At 67.7% G+C, this 19868-nt stretch overlaps 2 protein-coding genes across 5 annotated transcripts; one reads left to right on the top strand and one right to left on the bottom strand.

Annotated features, from left to right (window-relative positions):
- Positions 1–1204: 1204 nt before the first annotated feature.
- DNAJB2 (DnaJ heat shock protein family (Hsp40) member B2) lies at positions 1205–7227 on the top strand. Of its 3 annotated transcripts, none has more exons than XM_054209683.1 (9): positions 1205–1341; positions 2645–2734; positions 3712–3821; positions 4243–4296; positions 4455–4571; positions 4756–4845; positions 4974–5079; positions 5230–5300; positions 5566–7227. In XM_054209683.1, the coding sequence occupies exons 2-9, from the start codon at positions 2670–2672 to the stop codon at positions 5967–5969; spliced, it is 1017 nt and encodes a 338-aa protein (XP_054065658.1). In that variant the 5' UTR covers positions 1205–1341; positions 2645–2669; the 3' UTR covers positions 5970–7227. The 3 variants fall into 3 exon arrangements, with proteins under 3 accessions (XP_054065658.1, XP_054065657.1, XP_054065656.1); XM_054209682.1 differs by lacking the exon at positions 1205–1341 and adding an exon at positions 1554–1699; XM_054209681.1 differs by lacking the exon at positions 1205–1341 and having other exon boundaries at positions 5566–5787; positions 6795–7227.
- A 211-nt stretch (positions 7228–7438) lies between these two features.
- Positions 7439–19218, bottom strand: PTPRN (protein tyrosine phosphatase receptor type N). 2 transcript variants are annotated; one of them, XM_054209678.1, is made up of 23 exons: positions 19099–19218; positions 17425–17475; positions 17115–17228; positions 16748–16853; positions 16422–16620; positions 15907–16231; positions 15580–15696; positions 15382–15461; positions 15008–15294; positions 14438–14524; positions 14236–14315; positions 13912–13976; positions 11275–11487; positions 10939–11148; positions 10703–10850; positions 10513–10586; positions 10151–10228; positions 9898–10017; positions 9637–9803; positions 8522–8575; positions 8347–8411; positions 8165–8238; positions 7439–8058 (listed from the first exon to the last, which is right to left on the bottom strand). In XM_054209678.1, the coding sequence occupies exons 1-23, from the start codon at positions 19199–19201 to the stop codon at positions 7987–7989; spliced, it is 2889 nt and encodes a 962-aa protein (XP_054065653.1). In that variant the 5' UTR covers positions 19202–19218; the 3' UTR covers positions 7439–7986. The 2 variants fall into 2 exon arrangements, with proteins under 2 accessions (XP_054065653.1, XP_054065654.1); XM_054209679.1 differs by having other exon boundaries at positions 16422–16637; positions 19099–19180.
- Between the last annotated feature and the right edge of the window lie 650 nt (positions 19219–19868).

A 19868-nucleotide genomic window follows, 5' to 3' on the forward strand; every position in this document is an offset into this window, starting at 1 on the left:
ATGTGGGTTCCTCTCCTTTCCCCATCAGGAGGAAAGGGAGGAGGCCTCCCTGGCTGGTGGGCATAGAGACCTGGCAGCTCTGGGGCTTCCTTGTCCCCACATCAGCTGCAACAGCCAGGGAAAGGACCGTGAGGTGTCGAGACACGGCTAGGTCCTGGTGGCATCTCCCCAGCTTTCCAGCCAGCAGGATGGTGTCCCTGTGAGGCAGCCTGTGGCTCCATCTAGTGCCCATGCCAGCCCAGCCCGGGCCAGCCCTGCACCCATTGCTGGGCAGATGGGCCAAATCAGAGCCCCTGGCAGCCAGCGAGGGCAACCTCGCCAGAGGCAGCCACCCCAGGGAGCCCACTGCCTGCTCCCGGGGTGGCAGGTACAAGGAGGGCAGCGCTGCAATGGCATCCGGGAAAAAAGAAAAAAGAAAAAACAACAGGGAATACGCCAAGCAGTTGCTCAAGGACAACATCAAGTGCTGTCTGACGGCAGGGGACGGGCCTCACACCCCTTGGAGAGGAGATGATCCTTGGCACAGGAGATGCCACTTCATCCCTCCCAATGCTCGTCCAGGCCCACGGCTGAGGAAGGCTCTTCATAGGCATGGCTGGCTGTCCCGAAACCCGGTCCCTGAGGAGTGCTGGGAGTGGCCTGTGTCAACGCCTGGGTCTCCCCAGCCTGCCGGGTAAAGCGGCACTGGGAAAGTTTGCCAGGATTGGGATTTACAGGAGGTGAGGAAGAGATCCCAGCTGCAGTGCAGGGGTGGTGGGTCCAAAAGGTTCTGGCTCCTTCCTCCTCCCATCCAGACAGCAAGAGGGGACAGGCCCCGTCTCCACGGACAGCGCAGGCTCACGGGTGCAGGTTGGTGGCCTCCAGTCTGCCCACGACCCCCAGGACGGCTGAGAGCGGCCCCTCTGCCCCCGGCAGGGGACATGCAGAGGCAAAGCCCACAGCAAAGCTGCCGGTGCGCGGCCATCCCCTGAGCCCCGGTGCTCCGGGCGCCTGGGCACCCTGTTACCCGGCTTCCCCCGGCGTGAGCAGGGCCGGGGAGGGGGCAGGGCTACCGGGGGGATGCTCTGCCGGGGCCATGGCGGTGCCGGGCAGCCCGGGTTCCTGGCAGGGACCCTGTGCCCCACAGCCTGTCAGGCTGCACCCCTTCGTGTCCCGCCCCGGCAAAGCGCTGAGTCACCCCAGCTGTCCCCTCCCGCCGGCCTTTCCGGCAGGGACCGGCCGGGCAGCTGACTCGGCAGGCGGCCAGGGGCGAGCCGCAGCCCGGGGGCTACCCCGGGGCGGGGGGTGGCCGTGCCCACTGTGCTCGCAGCGCCGGCTGCACCGCTGGGGACAGCGACCGAGGTCAGTGCCCCCCCCCGGCCCGCGCCCCCAGCCGCGGGCAGCGGTGACAGCCGGACCGGGGCTGCGGGGACGGGGAGCGGGAGGGCGACGGGGAAGGGGGACGGGGACAGGGGGACCGCGCAGAAGCGAAGCCCCGCTCCGCGTTCTATCACGCCCCCTATGACGTCACCAGCCTGCCAGGCGAGCGCGTGACGTCACGGGGCGGCAGCACCGCGGTTGGCTGCAGCCGCCGCTCGTCGTCCCGGCGGGTCCCGCCTCCCGCCAGGCCCCGCGGCGGCCCGGGGGCCGTGGGGGGGACGCGCGACACCGGCCGCGGGCGGCCCGGGGCGGGCGGGGAGGGCTCGGCTGCGGCACTCAGGTGGGCGACGGGTCGGAGGGGGTGGCGTGGGGGCGTGCGGGGGGGACCGGGGGACCGTGTCGCACCGGGGAGGCGGCCCACGGGGGGAGCGGGGCCGGTCCGGTGCCGTCCCTTCCCGTGCTGCCGCCCCCGCCCGTCCCCGGTGGGGAGCCCAGGGCTGCCCGCCGGTGGCGGCGAGGGGGGGAGTTACCGGGTGGCGGGGGTGGGAAGGAAACTTCCAGCAGCCGCCCCGTGACGGGCCGGGCAGCCCCGGGAGCGGCGTGTTTACAGCCGGGCCGGGGGGGGCGGTCCCCGTCGGCGCCGCCCCGCCGCGCTCCCAGTACCGTACTGGTGCCAGCACCGCCCTCCCCATCAGCTGATGGGCCCGGGCAGCGCGGGCGGGGGGCGAGTACTGGGGGAATGGGGGGGTTAGTCGGCACCCCGGGGGCTTGGAGGGCGGGGGGAGCCGGTGCGGCAGCATCCCGCTCCCGTCCCCGATCCGGAGAGGGTCGGCCGGTGGAAGTGTCCCGGGGTGCCCGGGGGAGGGTCCCCGCTGAGCCCTTAATCCGCTCCAGCCGCTAAGCACCTTAGCGGGCTGCTCCCTCTGGCCCCCCCCGGGGGGGGAACGGGAGGGGAGCTGGGGCAGCTGCGGGGGGAGCGGGGCAGGCAGCGGGGCCACCAGTGAGGATCCCTGTCCCCTTGCTTGGGCAAGTTGGGGTGACACGGGTGGGATGGCGGCGTGGCAGTCCCTGGCTGGGGCTGTGCGTGCATCCAGGTGGCTTGGGTGCAGGCAGGGTGCTGGGGAGGCATGGGGGGGGGGTGTCCTGCTGAGCTGCTCCCGGGGGCACCTGTGGGGTGGCCGCGGGAGCCTGGGGAGGGCAGAGCAGCCGGCCCATGCTGTCTCGCACCCGGCACTGCCAGGCTGTGCCTGCCGACCCCCTGACGTGTCCTTTTACCCCCCCTCAGTGACCCCACGGGACAGCCACGCGTCATGGTGGACTACTACGAAGCACTGGGGGTGAGCCGCAATGCCACCGCCGAGGACATCAAGAAGGCGTAAGTGCGTGGCAGGCGTGCCCCTGCCCAAGCCACCACCACCGCCACCCCCCCCCCCCGGCGCCAGCAAGGCCGGGGGGCTCCCCGCGGGGGCCAGTGGGGACAGGGCCCAGCTCCAGAGGTGACAATTCAGCCTTTGTTTCCTTTGTGCGGAGGCCAGAGCGGGGCTGGGCTTTGCTGCTGCACAAAGGCATCTCTTGGTGGGGTTTGGTCCCTTTGTCCCCGTTCAGCCCGAGGCTGGGGATGGAGGCAGGAGGTGGGTCCCGCTGGTGTTTGGAGGCGTCCCCTCTCTCTGCTGGAGGGTGCGGGGATGGCAGAGGGATGGGGCGCGGGGGGCTCTGCTGGCGTCAGGGTCAGGGGACTGGAGCTCATGGGGTGAGGAGCAGCGTGTCCCCTGGCAGGGACATGGGCCCCATTGGCAGGTCCCACGCTGCGCCCCAGGCACTGTAGAGGAGCCCTTGGGGTGACAGAGCCTCCCACAGCTCCTGCCTGGCACCATGCCGAGGTCTTGCTGCTCTTGCTGGGATGAGGCGTCAACTGCAGGGAGTAAGTGCAGACTGGTGGCTTGCCTGGCAGGGACAGAGGTCCCTGCTGGAGAGGCTTCCTAAGAGTAGGTGAGAGAAGGTGGGCAGCCTGGGTTAAGCCCAGCTAGCTGCAGGCGGGAGGAAAGGGCTGCTTGTGCTCACCTGGCCCATGCATACCAACGGCGGAGCCCGGGAAGGCTCTGGAACAAACCTGTGAGCGTGGTGCGTAGCACAGGCTGCACCGCCGGGGTCATGCAGCAAATATTTGCTCAGGAGGCAGAACCAGTCCAGGAAGCTCCTGTTTGATGCCTGAGGCTGTAGGGCGCTGGGTGAAGTGGGCTTGGGGTGCCCCTGCCCACAGGGTCGGAGGTGTGCATGCAGAAGGGGGGTGCTGGCCCGGGAGCCCCCACCGCCCGAGGGCTGCTGTGTGCCCATCACTGCCCGTCTGTGCAGGTACAGGAAGGCCGCGTTGAAATGGCACCCGGATAAAAACCCAGACAACAAGGAGTACGCCGAGCAGAGGTTCAAGGAGATCGCCGAGGCGTACGAAGTGCTGTCGGACAGTAAGGGGCCATGGTGCTGTCTCGTGTGTTCCCCCCTCCCCCAACCTTGGGGCTGCTCACCCTGTCCTGCTTCTGGGCTCACCCAGGTGGCATCCCTGGATGTTCCCAGGAGGTAGCGGGTCCCTCCAGCTTTACCGCCAGGCTTGTGGGGCTTGGTTACCTCCCCATGCCTCCCCCGAAAACAGCTCTTGGGAGAGATGATGAGGTGCTGGCCACCGGGATGAGGTCTCCCCAGCGGGGCTGAGGCTTTTGCATCCTTGCCTGATGCCCCAACTTGGGTTTGGGAGCAGTGCCAGTGTGGTGGGGGCTTGTGCCACCCCCCTGCTCTTGCTCTCTGTACCTCCCTTGGCCAGGGGAAGCATCGGTGTTCCTGCCCCATGCCTGGCAGCCGGCTTCCCCACAGCCTTCTGTCTTCTTACAGAGCAGAAACGTGATGTCTACGACCGTTATGGCAAGGACGGACTCATGGGGGCAGGTGAGTGGGCATTAGTGCCCACGAGGGGGTTAGTGCAGCTCTGGATACGGCCCCATCTGAAGACCCGGTGTGTGGGTCTGTGCCTCCTGGGGCTCCCCAACCTCTGTGGGGTTCTCACCCAGGGCTCCACTTAACTCTGAGCCTCTTCCCTCTGGCAGGACCGGGGGGTTCCAGGGCTGATGCCGGGGGCCCCGAATTCACCTTCACCTTCCGCAGCGCTCACGACGTCTTCCGTGAGTTCTTCGGTGGGCGAGACCCCTTCGCCGACTTCTTTGGTGAGTGTGGGGCAGCAGGGGGGCTGGGGGCCGGCTCTCGGGCACCTCTCTGGCTCCGGGGCAACCACTGGGCTTGCGGACAGAGCGCATGGCTGTCCCCAGCGGGGAGCCCCACAGCGGTGCCCTGCTCATGGCTCGCCAAGCCACGGGGGCAATGCTGATATGGGGTGGCCCTGCCTTCCAGATGAGATGCTGCCCTTCTCCGAGCTACGAGGACCTGGTCCGCGGCACCACAGGGGAGGCCACTTCTTTTCCCCCTTCCCAGGATCCTCAGGTAGGAGACGCTGCCAGCCCCTGCCCAGCGGGGGTGTCCTGGGCTACCGCGTCCCCCTGTGCAGGGTCCATCCCCTGCCTTCCTCCTGTCCCCCATCCTGGCACCAACCTTGTCGCTCCCTTCTCCAGATTTCTTCGCCTCATCCTTCAGCTCCGGCGCCGACGCGGGGCTGGGCTTCCGCTCCGTCTCCACCTCCACCACCTTCGTTAATGGCAAGCGCATCACCACCAAGCGGTGAGGGCAGTGCTGGCCCACCTCGTTCCCGGGGAACCCCCTCATCGGGGGGGCCTCGGACCCTGCAGCTTGCCACTGCGATGCTCTGGCTGCCTGGCCCTTGACCGTCCATCCCTCTGTCTGTCTGTCTGTCTGTCTGTCTGTCTGCAGGATTATTGAGAATGGGCGGGAGCGGGTGGAAGTGGAGGAGGACGGGGAGCTGAAGTCGATCCACATCGATGGTGAGAAGTGGCACCGCAAACGGACTCGTTGGGGCCTGGCAGTGCCACGTCCTGGTGCCCTTTCCTTTTGGGGACCCCTCTCCACCTTTGGGGTGGCCGGGGGATGCTGCACCCAGGCTTGGCTTCGGGCTGAGCCCTGGCGATCCCTGGTTTGGGGCTCTGCCGTGGAGGATTGGTGGGGTGGGCAAGAGTTGCTGGGGCACTACGTGAGCTCTGGGGAGCTGGCACAGACATGACCCCCATCCCCTGCCCCGTGTCCCTGCAGGCGTCCCCGATGACATGGCGCTGGGGCTGGAGCTGAGCCGGCGGGAGCAGCAAGCCTTCCCCAGCCCGCGGCCTCCCTCGCCCCCGCCGCCCGCCCCGCACCGGCCCCCGAGCTCCTCGCCCGTCTGCCTCTACACGGACAGCGAGGACGAGGACGAGGACTTGCAGCTGGCCATGGCCTACAGCCTCTCCGAGATGGAGGCCGCGGGGCACCACCGAGCAGGTGGGCATGGCCCTGGCGCCCCGCCGGCACCGGGGGGCAGCCCTGGCACCCCATCCTCTGCCCGCAGAGCCCGCGGTCCCCGGGGGAGCCCGGAGCCAGAGCCGCTGGGGGCTGGCAGCCCCACCACAGTGGGGCATGAACCTGTCCCCAAATCGAAGCAGTGGCACTGCCCCCTGCTCTGAACGTGGGGCTGGAGTTGTGCCCCCCCCCCACCCCCTGCTGTTGGGCAGGGAGAGGAAAGAGGCGGGGGGGCTCACTGCCTGGGGCTCCTGCCTCCCCCAGCAAGGGAGGGGGTCTCTCCTGCCCTGCCTCCTTGCTGCTGCTCAGGTGGGTGGGCGGCTGGTGGCACCCTGGGGTGGGGGGGCTGCCAGAGTTGGGGTTTGTGGCTGGAAGAGGGGCCCTTGGTGGGGTCCCGGGAACAGGGGCAGCTCCCTGCCCTGGCTCCTGGAAACAGGGGGAGTGCCCGTGGGCAGGTGTGCTCCGGCTCTGCCTGCTCCTCTTGCCCGGCAGAGGGGCAGGGGCTCCAGCCAGTGCCCCCCTGGCTGCTGCCTGCCCCCTGCCTGGGCTGGGGAGCGCTGGGTCAGGCTCTCCTTGCAAGGAGGGGTGCGCGCGTGGGCTCTGCTCGGTGCCTTGTGTCTGTCTCTTCCTCTGGATGCTGTCGCTCCTGCCTGTCCCCCCTCCTCCTCTGTCCCCTCCCGCATCGCAGACCCTGCCTGGTCACCCCCCTTCCCTATGCCTTGCCCACCCTGCAGGGCACTGTCACACTGTCAACCCCCCCCACCCCGCCTTGGCCCGGGGGCATCATCCCTCCCTGCTTCCCACAGCAGCAGTGACCCTTAGTGATGCTCACAGGCATTTCCACCTTCGCCATTGCCTGTGGTTCTGCCTTGGCTCTCCTCCTCTTCCTGGGGCCTTCCTCCCTCCTTCCCTGCCCCTCCCCAGCCCTGGGCTGAGGAGGGATTCACGGGTGCTGTTGTGTCCCCCCCACCCTCCGCTTTTCTCCCCAGGTGTGTTCTGAGGCTGCTGCGCCCGGGGACCGCGCACGCCCACTCGCCCACGGAGGCTCTCCCAGCCAGGACTCCGCTTTCTCCCTGCACGGCCACCCCCTGCCACCCCCTTCCCCCAGCACCCTCTGACTCCGTGGGACGTGTTTGGGGGGTGTGGGTGTGTGTGTGTGGGGGGCGCACAAGCGGGCTTATGGCCGAGCAATACCTGCCGGGCACCACGACGTGGTGGGGAGGGTGGTAATGGGGTGGGGGGGGGGCGCTGGAGGTGGGGGTTGCTGTAGATTAGGCTGCTGGGGGGTGCTGGCAGCAGGCAGCGAGGGGCAGCAAGGCTGGGCTCAGCCAGTGGAGCCAGGCTCTGCCCCCCCTGCCTCGCTGCAGCCCCCCCTCCCTGACCCCTTTCTGCTGACAGCCATCAATAAACCTGTTTGCAGTAGCTGCTGCCTGCGGGGTGTCTCTGGGCTGGGGGCTACAGGTTTTCCCCCGCCCCATCCTTGCCTGCAGGCACGGCGGGGGGGTCCAGGCCCAGCTGCCCTTACTGGTCTGGGGGTTGCAGGGTGCAGGCTGTGCTCCTGCAGGGAAGGGAAGGTAGTCCCTGTGCTCCCCCCATATACACAGGCAGAGGCCAGACGTGGCTGCAGCTGCACGAACGCGACACGAGAACTTTATTCACATCAAGATACAAAATTATATTTCTCTAGAAATTTCTCTTCTTGCTCGAGTGACGAGGTGGGGAGCACACAGAGGGGAGCTGGGGCTGGGCCAGCCCCCCCCTGCACCCACTGCTCCCCCTCTGCGGGGGACCCCTGCCTGCTCCTGCCCCCGACCCTGGTACAGAGAGGGAGGGGGCTGATGCAGGAGCGCCAGGTTGGGGTGCAAGAGAGCAGCTGGGGGGGCCCCACAGTGAACTCCCGGCACCATTACCTGGTCCCCTCTTCTGCAGGGGATGGGGGACACAAGCCCAGTTCCCTGTGCAGTGGCTGCAGGTACAATAGGGCTCCGTGCCCTGCACACAGAGGGGCTGAGGCGTGTGTCCCTGGGGAGAAAGGGGTGGGGGGCGGCTGGAAAGGGGGGGAAAAACAGAGCCAGCAGCACAGACAGCGTTTTACGGGGAGAGCAGCCCCACGGGCAGGGCAAGGAGAGCACGCGAAGCTGGGGGGCATGGGGGGAGATGAGAGGGGAGGGCTCTTCGCCATCACTGCGGCAGCGCCTTCAGGATGGCATTCACTTCCTCAGCCACGGCTGTCAGCGCAAACTCAAACTGGTCCTGGGGGAGCAGAGCAGGGGGGGACATAAGTGTCACTGCCAGCCCGGCCCTGGGGGCTGTGTGTGCTCAGGGAGGGAGGGGAGCCCCAGTGTGGGTGAGGGGGTACCTTGGTCTGCACCATGCCAGGCCGCTGGTCTCGGATGTGCTCCAGTGTAGCAGCTATGTCTATCTCCTTCACCCCTGGGGAAGAGGGGGAGAAGGGTGCTAGGAGGAGGGGGGGGGCAGGGGCTGAGCCCACGGCCCTGCACCCCCCCAGCCAGGGCAGAAGCAATGGTGCCCCATGCCTACCTTTGGCCATTCGGTTCAGGACCATATCGATGAGGATGTACGTCCCAGTCCTGCCCGCACCGTCACTGCAAGATACCGACGCTTGCACCAGGGGGACGGGCTCGGGGGGACAGGTCCTGGCCTTGCGGTCCCCCCCCCAGCCTGTCCCCCCCACCCCATCCAGCCCCATCAGTACCTGCAGTGCACGATAATAGGGCAGGAGCGACCCCGGTAGCACTTGTTCACCTTCCTGCAAGGACACAGAGGGAGCAGGTCAGTGCCCTGCCATGCCGGGGACAAGGCTGCGCTGGGTGCCCCTTGCTGTGCCGAGCCGGGGCGGGGAGGGTGGGGGGCAGCGAGCACCCCACAATATGGCCCTGGATGTCCGGCGCATGGCTCCCCAGCGGTGCTAGGCATGGGAGAGGGAGAATGGGTGGAAAGGGTCTGGGAGAGGAGCCCGGCTCCCCGGGTGCCCAGCCGAGGGAGGGGAGCAGCGGCAGGACCCCCCCCCGAGGGAGCAGCTCTGGTCCGGTGGGGCGCGAAGCTGGGGGCCAGGTGCCGGCAGGGCTCCCGGCATGCTCCATGCAGCAGGCACGGCTGCCAACGATCACTTTTGTGACTATGCAACTGGAGCCAGATTACTAGCTGCAAATCACAAAAATGACGCCGGCAGCTGCGAGAGAGAGACAGAGACAGACAGAGAGACAGAGAGAGCGTGAGCAGGACGGAGAGGAGGGCCACGTGCCTAAGCAGGGACCCTGGCCCCACACGGCCTGGGGACAGGGACCAGCCAGCCCCCCGGCAGGAGCCCACCGCCACACAGGGACCCCGAGAGCCCAGCAGGTACTGCCTGCAAACCTCCTGGGAGCAGTCTCAGCCCCCCAGCCCCCTCCCCAGGGCAGCTGGGGACCCGCCGCTGGCTGTAGGGCATGGACAGCAACGGGCCACCGCTTTTCAAGGCTGGCTCCAGGGTTTCTTCTTGCACCCATGGCTGGGGAGGGTGCCAGGCAATGTCATCACCCATCTCAGCTCCTCAGAAGACCACTTTCCCACCCTCCCCATGAAGGCTGGAGGGCCCTGGCAACCTCAGCTGGAGGCTTTCTGCCCACCGAGCTCTGCCCAGCCTCATCCCAAGCTGGCCGGAGCCTGGTTCTTCTGCTCCTCCCCATGCACAGCAGCCCCACGTCTGCCCCCCCAGCCACAGCCCCGACCCCCACCACACCGGCATGGATGTCCTCACCCATCAGTCCCCTGCGATCGGGGCCACCGCTGGCTCCCCGGGGCTGGCACGGTGCCGGGGGGGCCACTCACCTGCGGAAGTCGAGGAGGGGCCGGGTGGTGGCTGGGATGCCCTCGGCCGGCCAGCTGAGGAAGTGGAACTGCGTCAGGGTGCGGGTCTCCTGCGACTGCACGTTCTTCAGGTAGAAGCTTCGCACCAGGAAATCCTCGCACCAGATGTGCTCCGACACCAGGTTCACCTGCCCGAGAGAGGCAGCTGGTGGGCAAGAGGTACCCTCCCTGGGTACGGGGGCTGGAGGATGCTCCTTGCCCTGGGCTACCAGCCACACTTGCCTCATAGATGTGGTAGAGAGAAGAGCCTTCGTCTGGCCAGTAGCGGTCACACTGCTTGACGCTGTCCTCAGCCAGTGGGCTCAGCATGACGATGACGGTGCAGCCGTGCTCCCACACCATCTGCAGGCAAGGCAGGGCGGGTGTCACTGCTGGGTGACAGCCTGGGCAGGAGGGCGGCCGAGCCACTGTGACCCATCTGGTGAGCAGCACCCAGCAGGACCCTGATGCGCTGGCACAGCCGGGTGACCCTCACCTGCCAGAAGTCAGCGATGGTGTGGGACAGAGGCCCCTGTGTGGCGATGTACGCTGGCATCCGCGGGTCGTGCTCAATCTGGAGAGGGAAAGGGGGTGTCAGACTGTGTGGCGTCAGGCCAGGGGTCGGTGACACTGGGAGGAGTAGAGGGATACTCCAGGGGTGATGGGAGGGCTAGGGAGGGAGCTTCAGGTGCCACAGGCAGGAGCGACATGGATTTTAACCACGTCTGAGCAACCATCACATCCGTAGCCCACAGGGGTGTGAGCTCAGTCTGTCTCCATCTCGGAGCAGGAGCCTCGCCTGGGCTGAGCCCATCGTGGAGCAGCGTGGCAGGGCAGGAGCCCCCGGCGATCACTCACAATTGGGCTGGCGTTGATGAAGTCGCTGCGGGATGGATTGCTCTCGGCTTTCAGCTTGATCCGCACGTGGTCATCTGGGGAAACGGAGACCAGGGGAGGTGGTGAGCATCTGGGGAAGCTGAGAGCAAAGCTGCGCTGCAGCCTGCCTTGGCCCCAAGCATCCCCGTGCCCCAGGGGCTGGGATGCTCACAGGGCACGTAGTCGGGGTTGCGGTTCTTCTTCAGGTTGGCTTCGCTCTGGGCAATCGAGCAGACGCTGGGCTCAGCCTGGTAGGCACAGAGAGCCTGCCACTCCTTGGCCAGCCGGTCCCGGTTGCGGAGGTGGTCCTCCATGTAGGCCTGGCGCAGAGAGGCAAGGGTCAGCCCGGCAGCTGGGGGGGCATATGGGGGACCAGCGGCCATATGCCACCCCACCAGGCCAGCTCACCAGGATCATGTGTCCGGTGGAGATGTCCATGTTGGACTGGACGGGCTCCTCGCACCAGGAGGGTGTGCTGCTGTGGGAGCTGGGGCTAGGCTGGGGGGCGTCACTGAACTGGGACGAGACGCTGCTGACCCGTGATGTCTCCGCCGGCGCCGCTGGTGCCTCGGACCGGCCAAAGAGCGACTTGGCAGCCATGTGCTGGCGGCACAGCTCCTGGGGGACCCCAGCAAGAGCCCTGTCCCTCGGCTGCAGCGCTGCCAGGGCAGCGCCGTGCACCCCGACTGATGCTGATGTGGCGGTGCCGCATCCCGCAGGGTCCCGCATCCCACGGGGTCCTACCTGGTACTCGAAGGTGGTGTCGGCAGCACCCTCGGGCCCCAGGGCGGCCAGGCGCTCCTTCTCCCGCTGCTTGGCATGGCGCCGGAGGCAGAAGGCTGCGGCAGCTGCGATGGCGATGCCCGCCACGCAGGCCAGTGCGATGAAGGTCAGCAGCACCGAGTGGAAGCCATCCCCAAAGCGGGATGGGCGCGAGTAGGCGGCAGCCTCATTTCGCTGGGGGCAAAGCCAAGCAAGGGTTAGTGGCGGGGCAGGGGGGGGACACAACTGCATGGGGCTGGAGTGGGGCAGAGACCCCATTCTGCACCACATTTGGGGTTGTTGGGGGCTAAAACAGAGCAAGGGAACTCAGAGCTGCACTGACTCTCCCAGCACCCTCAGCTGGGGCAGAGCTGGTGTCACTGGGGTGCTGACTGTCACTGGGCCGAGGTTTGGTGCACCCACCTGCGTGTTGCACGGGGTGTTGCTCGCACCGATGTCCCTGGGGCTGCAGGAAGGGGCAGACCCTGACCAGGCCCAGGCAGCAGTGACCTGCTGCCCCCCTGCTCCCAGCACCCAAGGCTGCTCACTGGGGCACCCCCAGCCCAGGCTGGCCCCCTCCAGGGCAGGCAGTAGCCCTTTGGAGCCCAGGTTTAATGAGCTCCTGCCCAGCTGGAGGTCAACAAGGGCCAGATTCAGCCCAAGGGGTTAATGGCCACTGCAGCACTGGGTCCAGGGCAGCAATTGCTGCTCCCAGGGGACTTCCCCAAACAGGGCTTTGTCTCCCCTGTAGCTGCTGCTCCACAGCCGGACACAGGGGGATGTGCCAGCACTGCCAGAGGGCTGCTGCCATCTCCCAGCTGCGGTGGCTGGGGGACAGGTCCTCCCCATTGCTCTCCTCAGAGAGCCCCTGCCACTTTGCAGGCAGTGCCTCCAGGGCTCCTTCCCTGCGGCTGCCGGGGGGGGGGGACCGCCCAATCTGTGCCAGTCCCATGCTGGGACAGGATGGTGTTGAGCCCTAACTGGATGAGACACCCCCCACCCCCACCCACCCCCCCCCGCAAGGCTGAGCTCCCCCAGGGCCTTGTCCCAGAGCTGCTGGTGGTCAGGATGATGCCCACCGCCAGCCAGGTCCTGGGGCAGCAGCACCACCACCAAATGCCCTGTGCCCAATGAGGCGCCAGAGCCCAGCATTACCTCACTGCCACAGCCTCCCATTGGCCACGAGCCTGATGAGGTTACCGAGGGAACACTGCATCATCATCACCTACGTCATCATCATCACCATCATCGCCTGGGGATGCCGCCGCCCCAGGGGTCCCCACTGCAGCCTGCCCCCCCCCAAGCCTCGCCAGCCCCAGCACCTGGGGACCAGTCTGACCAGTGCCAGATCCCGGCTAGCCCCGCAGTCAAGGGCACCCGCCAGGGCCAGCGCCTTCCTGGGGCACCCAAGGAGGAGCAGCCCTGCAGCCCCCGTAGGTGCCAGAAGGCCTGGAGACATCAGCAGGGCTGAGGGGACAGAAGGGACCTCCTTCCAGGTCCTGCTGCCTGGGTCCTGCTGCCCCCCCGCCTTCTCTACATCCCTCCTTCCCCAAATCTTGCACCAGTCCCACTGAGTTCAGAGCCCAGGGAGGGGGATGAAGGAAAAGTACAAGCTGGTCTGGGCTGGGGAGGTCTGTGCAGAGAGGGCTCGCAAAGCTTCCTCAGCCTCCTCTGAGCTCCAGCTTTGTCACTTCTGCCATCTCTCCCAGCTCCTGACACTTGCTACATCAAAAGGCATTGCCATAGTGACGCTCCACGTGTTCCTGATGGAGACAGGTTGCCTCGGTGGCCAGGCCACCCCTTCCTTTCTTCATGGCCTCCTCCTCCTCCAGGGTCCCCCCCCTTCCTTCCTCCCTGCCCACAGCTACGGCCATGGGGCAGGAGGGTGGGAAACAGGGACCCTGGGTTAGGGATGTGCTGCACCGTTTCCCCTCCCCTGGCTGCAAACACGGGAGCCAGGCTCGGTCCCCCATCTCCATCCCCTGCTCCCCCCGCCAGAGACTGTTCCTGGAGGTCCCCAGAGGAACACGGGGAGGGGGTACCCCTCTCCGAGCAGATGGCTCCTGCTCCATCCCTGCCTCCAGCTGCTTTGCCATTCTCTGGGGGCACAATGGCATTTTGCCTGCCTAGCCGTGGTCTCTGGGGTGCTCTGGGCACAGCCCAGCGCTGGGGTGCCCAGGCCACAGCTAAGATTGGGGGTGCAGGCTGGGGGGAGGTGAGGATGAGCCCTGCGGGGTACTGCCTGCAGCCCCCCAGTCTGAGATGGAAGGGGAAAAGCCTCCGGGAGAGTCTCCCAAACTGCCTTCAAACCGCAGGGAGCTTTTGTTTTGGAAAGAGCCAAGTGCCCCAGGAGTCCAGGCTGTGGCAGCATCACGCTGCTGCGTGGAAGGGGGGTGTCACTGGAGCAGTCCTGCCAAGTCTGTCTCCAAAACAGCAGCCCAAATGCTGCCCAGAGCCCTCTGCTTCCCAGCTGCCCCACAGGGACACTTCGCTCACAAAGACCCCCGCGCCCCAGGGCTGGGGCACAACGCACTTCCCGGCTTGTACCCGGCAGGAGCACCCCCACTGCCCTGTCCCCAGCCACCCCAGCCCCGAGGGACGAGCGTGCCTTGCTCCTACCTCTCCCACTCCTGTTTGCACAATCTTCAGGCCCAGCTCTGCCTCCAGCTCTGCCTTCACTTGCTCTGTGGATGGAGAGGAGATGGTCAGGGGGCTGCTTCCCCACCACCCAAGAGACCCCCCAAGAGACCCCCCAAGAGACGGAGCCAACGGATGCCCCCGACAGCTGTCCACCCCACGCCAGCTCCCCAGTTCAGCCAAGGGCACTGGGATGTATGGTGGGAGACCCCTCTTCCCGGTCCTTGGGAAGTAGCACACAACTTGGGGGGGGAAGGGGAGGGGCGAAGAGAAGAGCAGGACCAGCGGGACCCCCGCCCAACTCACCAGCCTGGTTGGCCACATCCGCCAGCGAGAGGTTCTGGGGGTTCTGCCGGATGCGGAAGGTGAGAGCGGGGCCCACAACGCTGCCGGGGAGGTGGACACAGTGTGAGACCAGGGAGCACAGACCCCCCCTCCCCATGCCCACCACAGCCCTGTCCCTCCCTGTTGCTGTGACAACAGCATCCCATGGCCCCGCTCCCCTCACCTGATGTTGATGAAGCTGGCCGTGGAGAGGTGAAGGCGCTTGGCGAGGAGCTCCAGCAGCCGCACGCCAGCAGCCAGCCCCAAGGGCCTGCAGGGACAGCAGCAGGGTGAGGAACGGGTGGCGGGGACAAGGAGTGGGTGGCAGGGGTGAGCCCACACTCCCCACGGCGGGGAAAGGGGGACAGGCAGGCTCAAGGAGTCCCATGCATGCAGCGAGGGCTGTGCCGGCTGAAGTGGTGTCAGGGTGGGCAGGAGGTAAGAGCACGGGGATGCGTGGTGATGGGGGTGAGATGACACCCACCCCCTTGCACACAAGCTGTTGTGCACACACACTTGGCTGAGCACATCCCAGCAGTGAGCTCTGGCCTTGGCACTGGCTGAGAGAGGAAGGCTTTAGGGTAGGACAAGGGCTATGGGTGGAGAGGGGATGGGGGAGTGGAGCCCACCGGAGACCCAACCCCACCAGAAACCCAAACAGGCTCAGCCAAGTACATGGAGCCGTGACAACCGGCAAGGGGGTATACAGCCCCCCCCGACACTCACACCCCCTCGCCTGACCCCCGACTCTCACTTCTGGTCCGTGACGATGTAGCCGTACTCGTCTGGTGGCCGTGTGCCCCGCTGCGCCCCAGCATCCTTCGCCTCTGTGTAGCTCTTCTTCTCCACCGTGATCTGCTTCCCAGGGCCGAGCGCATCTCCACCGTGTCCCCGCTGTGGCTCAGCCCGGGGGGCTGGTGAGGATGCTGCCCTGCCCCTCGGCCCGTCCCCTGGGGAGCTGCTGGGTGGGATTTTGGGGAGCGGCACTGTGGAGGAAGGGTGCACTGGCTCCTCTCCGTGCTGCATGTCCCCTTCCGTCACCTGGAGGGAGGGAAAGGGAGGAGCTGGGACCCTTGAAGAGAGCTTTGGGGGGCTGCCTCCCCCCCTCCCCCCACATACACATCCCACCTGTGGCGTGGCACCTCCTCCAGCACCACCCTGCTGCAAACCCACCCGTTTCGCTGTGGGCACTTCGGGGCCAGCAACACCTGGGAAGGAGAGAAACAGAGGTCTTGCAGCACCCACCCTGAAAGGCAACACCCCCTACCCCGAAACAGGGTGTGCTGGCACCCTCCGCTGCCAGTCCCATCCCTGTGTCCCACTCACCAGAGCTCTGGAGCAGCTGGAGGAGGGTGGAGAGGCTGCTCAGCTGCTGGGGGCTCAGCTCCGGCAGCCCCAGGCCGTAGCTGGCCAGGAGGGAGGCTAATCTCTTCAGGGCAGCATCTGTAAGAGGATGCAGCATCAGGTCTGATGCTCTGCATTGGCATGGGGACCATGGGCCGGGGAAGTAGCAGCCAGGGAAGGGGGGGCGTCAGGGGGATACGCTGGCCACAGGCATGAAGCCAAAGAGGAGGGAGAGTCTGAGCCATGAGGAATGTGACTGTGAGGACAGGATGGGGATGAGGGATGGTGCCTGGCTGGAGGACACAGTACCCGTCTGTGCAGGGTGTGGCTGGGTGGCCAGGGACCCTGGCTGTTCCCTCTCCTCCATGTCCCTGTAGTCACCGGGGAGCCGCAAGCTGTGCTGGAGCCTGGTGCCGGCAGGGTCTGGGCGGCCAGCTTTCTCTCTGGGCAGGGAGAGCATGGCCAAATCCTGGAAGAGATGCCCCCCGTCCGTTCCTGGCTGCCCACCATAGGAGGGCACAGGACCAGCCCCAAAAAGGGCCTGGGCAGGGACCCGTCCCAGCAGCGAGGTGGTCTCGGGAGTCTGCCTGGCTGAGCTGCCAGGGAGCTGGTGAGTGCCATCCTGGTAGCCAAACTGCAAGCAAAACACATAGCCACCATGGTCAAACCCCACAGGGGTCCTATCACCCCATAGCAGGGTACCCCCAAGCCTGGGGTACCCCAGCACCAGCAGAAGGAGGGTGCTGGGAGTGTAGCAGCTCCTTACCCACCTCCACCTTTCCACTTAGAAGAAGGGGGCTAGGGGGGTCACCCCCATGGCTTACCTTGTGGTAGGAGTAGGGGTTGAGCAGAGCCTCCTCGTAGCCCAGCTGGGGCTGGGGGGGCAGCAGGAGGTGCTCCAGGTACCGCTGCACCAGGGGGGAGGGCAGCAGCGGCGGGGGATGCCCCAGATGCTGAGCCGCTGGCAGGCCGGGGTCTGCAGGGAGCGGGGCTCGCCGGGGGGAGCTGCGGAGGGGCAGGAACCTCGGAGGCAAACAGCGCTGGGGTGACTCACCTGAGTATGGGGGAGTTCCCCCCCAAAACCCCATTTTGGGGGGCAAAGCCCTCGCTGGCCCTGGCGGGCTCTGCTTGCAGGCTGGTGCTGCCCTACCTGTCCCTGGCCACTGGCTCCAGCGAGGGCGGCGGGCGGAGGCGGGGGATGCGCTCCATCTCCTGCGAGATCACATACTGGGTGATGCCATCCTGCCACGAGAGTCCTGCCAAGGGAGGGGGCTGTCAGACACAGAGGAGGCCTGAGGACCATGGGGCAAGTGCATGGGAGGCCACCCTGGTGTCCTGACCCTGTGTCCCATGGCCTGGGTTTGGCCCTGCTCCTCCAGAATCAGCTGGACCCCTCCGCAGCCCACCCTGGCCCCTGGGCCAGCAGAACCCCAGACAGAGTGCCCCTAGGCAATGCTGCCTGACACACCTTCCCCACCGGGCCACAGTGACCCCCTCCCCACTGCTCCCCCCTTCACCTTGTGCCATGAGATGCCGTAAGACATCCTGCAGGCGCTGGAGCACGGGAGAGGTGACCTGGAAGTAGGGTCTGTCCTGCACGGAGCCCACCTGGCATTGCCCAAACAGCCCATCTGCAAGAGAGGAGGAGGTGGTGGGGCCAGAGGGATGAACATCAAGGGGTTGAGGGTCTCTGGGCACACACAGCCCCACCTTTCTCCTGTCATGACCCCCGCACTGCACCCCACATTCCCCTGTAAGGCAGCCCTGCATCCTCCACACCCCCTTGGGAAGGAAGAAGGGGTCCCTGCACCCCCACTAGTCACTTACCCTGCACGCACACCTCCTGGGGGGAGCACAGCCTCCGGTCAAACAGGCAGCCTGGGACAGACAGACAGGCAGGCCAGTCAGCACAGCGTCCAAGGGGGACTCCCACAGGGTTTCCTCATCACCAGCTGCTTGGGGACTCCCCCCTCTCCAGGAAAGTGCCACGGGGGTGTAATGTGGTGAAAACGTATGGGGGGGTACAGCTTGGTAGCCCAGGGCAGGGTCTCAGTGCCATGCAGCCTCCCCCCCGCCTCAAAGCCAAGATGGGGGCTGTGTACAGAGCCTGTTCCTGGCTCTGGGGAGCCGGGGGGAGGCCTGGAGCTTTTTGGGGTGCTGGCAGTCAGGAAGGGATGGCTGAGGGGGCAGAGACCTGCAAGACTACATCTGTTGGCCACCCACATGTGGCACTACGAGGCAGGGATGCAGCCCTGCACCCTGTGACACCCACTCTCCCTGCGAGGGGGACCCCAAAGCGTGCATGCGAGGGGGGGGAGTGGGGATGTCTCTGCACCCCTTCGGGGCGCAGCACTTGGGCGGGGGGCGGCTTCCCCCTTCCTCTCCCCCCCTCCCGTCTCGGTCCAAGACCGTCAGCAGCGAGACGGCAGCAGGCGATGACTCAGCCCCGGATGGCGAGGAAGGAACGAGAAAACAACCGGGGGGAGGGGAGGGAGGGGCCCGCCGAGCCCGCCGCGGGGGAAGGGGGCAAGTGGGGATGGGGGTCCCCGAAAACCGGGCACCCACGGGCCCGCTTCCTGCAGGGCGGGGGCCAACGTGGGTGCAGGGCACAGGACCCCGCTGCCGAGGGGTGAGCCCCGGGGGCGGTGGGAGCGGGGGGGGCCGGGCCGGGCCGGGCCGGCGGGGCCGGGCGGGCGCTGTCCGCGGTGCTGAAACGGCGCAGCCGTCTCCCGCCGGGACACGCCGCTCCGCCGGGAGGGGCGGTGGCACCAGCCCCGGCAGCCTCCCCCGGGCAGGACGAGGCTCTACCGTGGCCTCTCCGGCAGCCTCCCCGCCTGCTGCCGGAGAGGGTGGGGACCCCGCGGTGCGGCCGGACCCGTCCCGGCGCTGCCGGGCCCGCCGAAGGACGAGGGACGCAGCAGCCCCGGACGCCCGGTAGTGAGTCAGCGGCCGCCGGGGCTGTGCCGTGCGGGGGGGCAGCGGCACCTGGGTCCCCGAGAGCCCCGGGCAGGGGCCGCACGGGCCGAGATGGAGGAGAGCAGGTGCACCGGCCCGCCCTCGCGTCCCGAGCCGGGCCGCGCTCACCGGCGGAGGGCGGCTAAAGGGCGCTGGGGTCCCGGAGGGAGCCGCCACTCAGGGCCGCTGCCCCGGGCTCCCCATCCCTGCGGCAGCCCCAGGCACCAGATTTGCCCCAGGCGGGGGTCTCTGAGCGAGCACCGCCCCGCCCCGCTCCGCTCCTGTCCCACCGGGCCCGGGGGCGGCCGCAACGCTCCGGCCGGCGGGGCGCCCCGGGGGCAGCCCCAGGAGAGAGGCGCCCCCAGTGCCGGTGACGCACCCGCCGTGCCGGTACTAAGCTGCCCTCTCCCGCTCCCCACTGGGGGCCAGGCGTAAATGCTGTCACGGCGCGCAGCGGCGACAGCACCGGCCGCGGAACCCCCTGCCCCGCCGCGCCACCATCCCCGGCCCCCGGGGCGCCGTCCTGCCCGGAGCCCCCGCTCTCACCGTGCGCGGCGGTGGCGGTAGCGGAGGCGCCGCTGTCCCGCAGCAGCCCGCGGCCGGCCAGGAGGAGGAGGCAGAGGAGCGCCCGGAGGAGCCGCCGCCCCATGCTCCGCTCACGGCCGCACCATGGCGCACCCGCCGGCCGCGCCCCCGCCGCCGCCGCCAACCCGCGCCCCGCCGCGCCGCGCGCCCCTCCCACCGCCGCCTGCCCGCCAATGGCGCAAGGCCCGCTGCCGTCTCGCCCCGCCCCCCCTGCGCCGCAGCCAATCAGAGAGCTAAACTTCTTTCCCCCTACCACCACGTCGGGCGCACGCCCCCGGGGGCAGGCGGCCGAGCGCCGCGCCAATCGCAGCCTCCCTGGAGGCGAGCCACGCCCCCCCGGGGGTGTGCCAGCGCGCCGGCAGCGCCTCCGCCAATCACAGCCCGCCCCTTCCCAGCCCTGCGGCCCCACTGGCTGCGAAGCGGGACACGCCCTTGAGCGCAGGCCAATGAGCAGCGAGCAGTGGGCCACACCCTCACAGCCCCGCCGCGGGAAGGGCGGGAGGGGAGCGGGCGGGGAACGTCCCCAGCCCCGGCGGGACCTAGCAGCTGCTCTGGGGCCAGTGGGACCCAGCAGCAGGCCCCCAGCCACGGCAGGGCAGACGCAGCCCCCACCTTGCTCCCCTGAGGACCAGGCCATCCTCCCCCCAGCTGTCCCCAGGGGGCAGAGCCACGTTCTGCCTGTTAGCTGGGACCCCCCAGTAACCCCCCACCCAACAGCACAGAAGGGAACC

The sequence above is a fragment of the Rissa tridactyla genome, chromosome 7, assembly GCF_028500815.1.
Source record: "Rissa tridactyla isolate bRisTri1 chromosome 7, bRisTri1.patW.cur.20221130, whole genome shotgun sequence".
In the NCBI taxonomy this organism is placed as follows: Eukaryota; Metazoa; Chordata; class Aves; order Charadriiformes; family Laridae; genus Rissa; species Rissa tridactyla.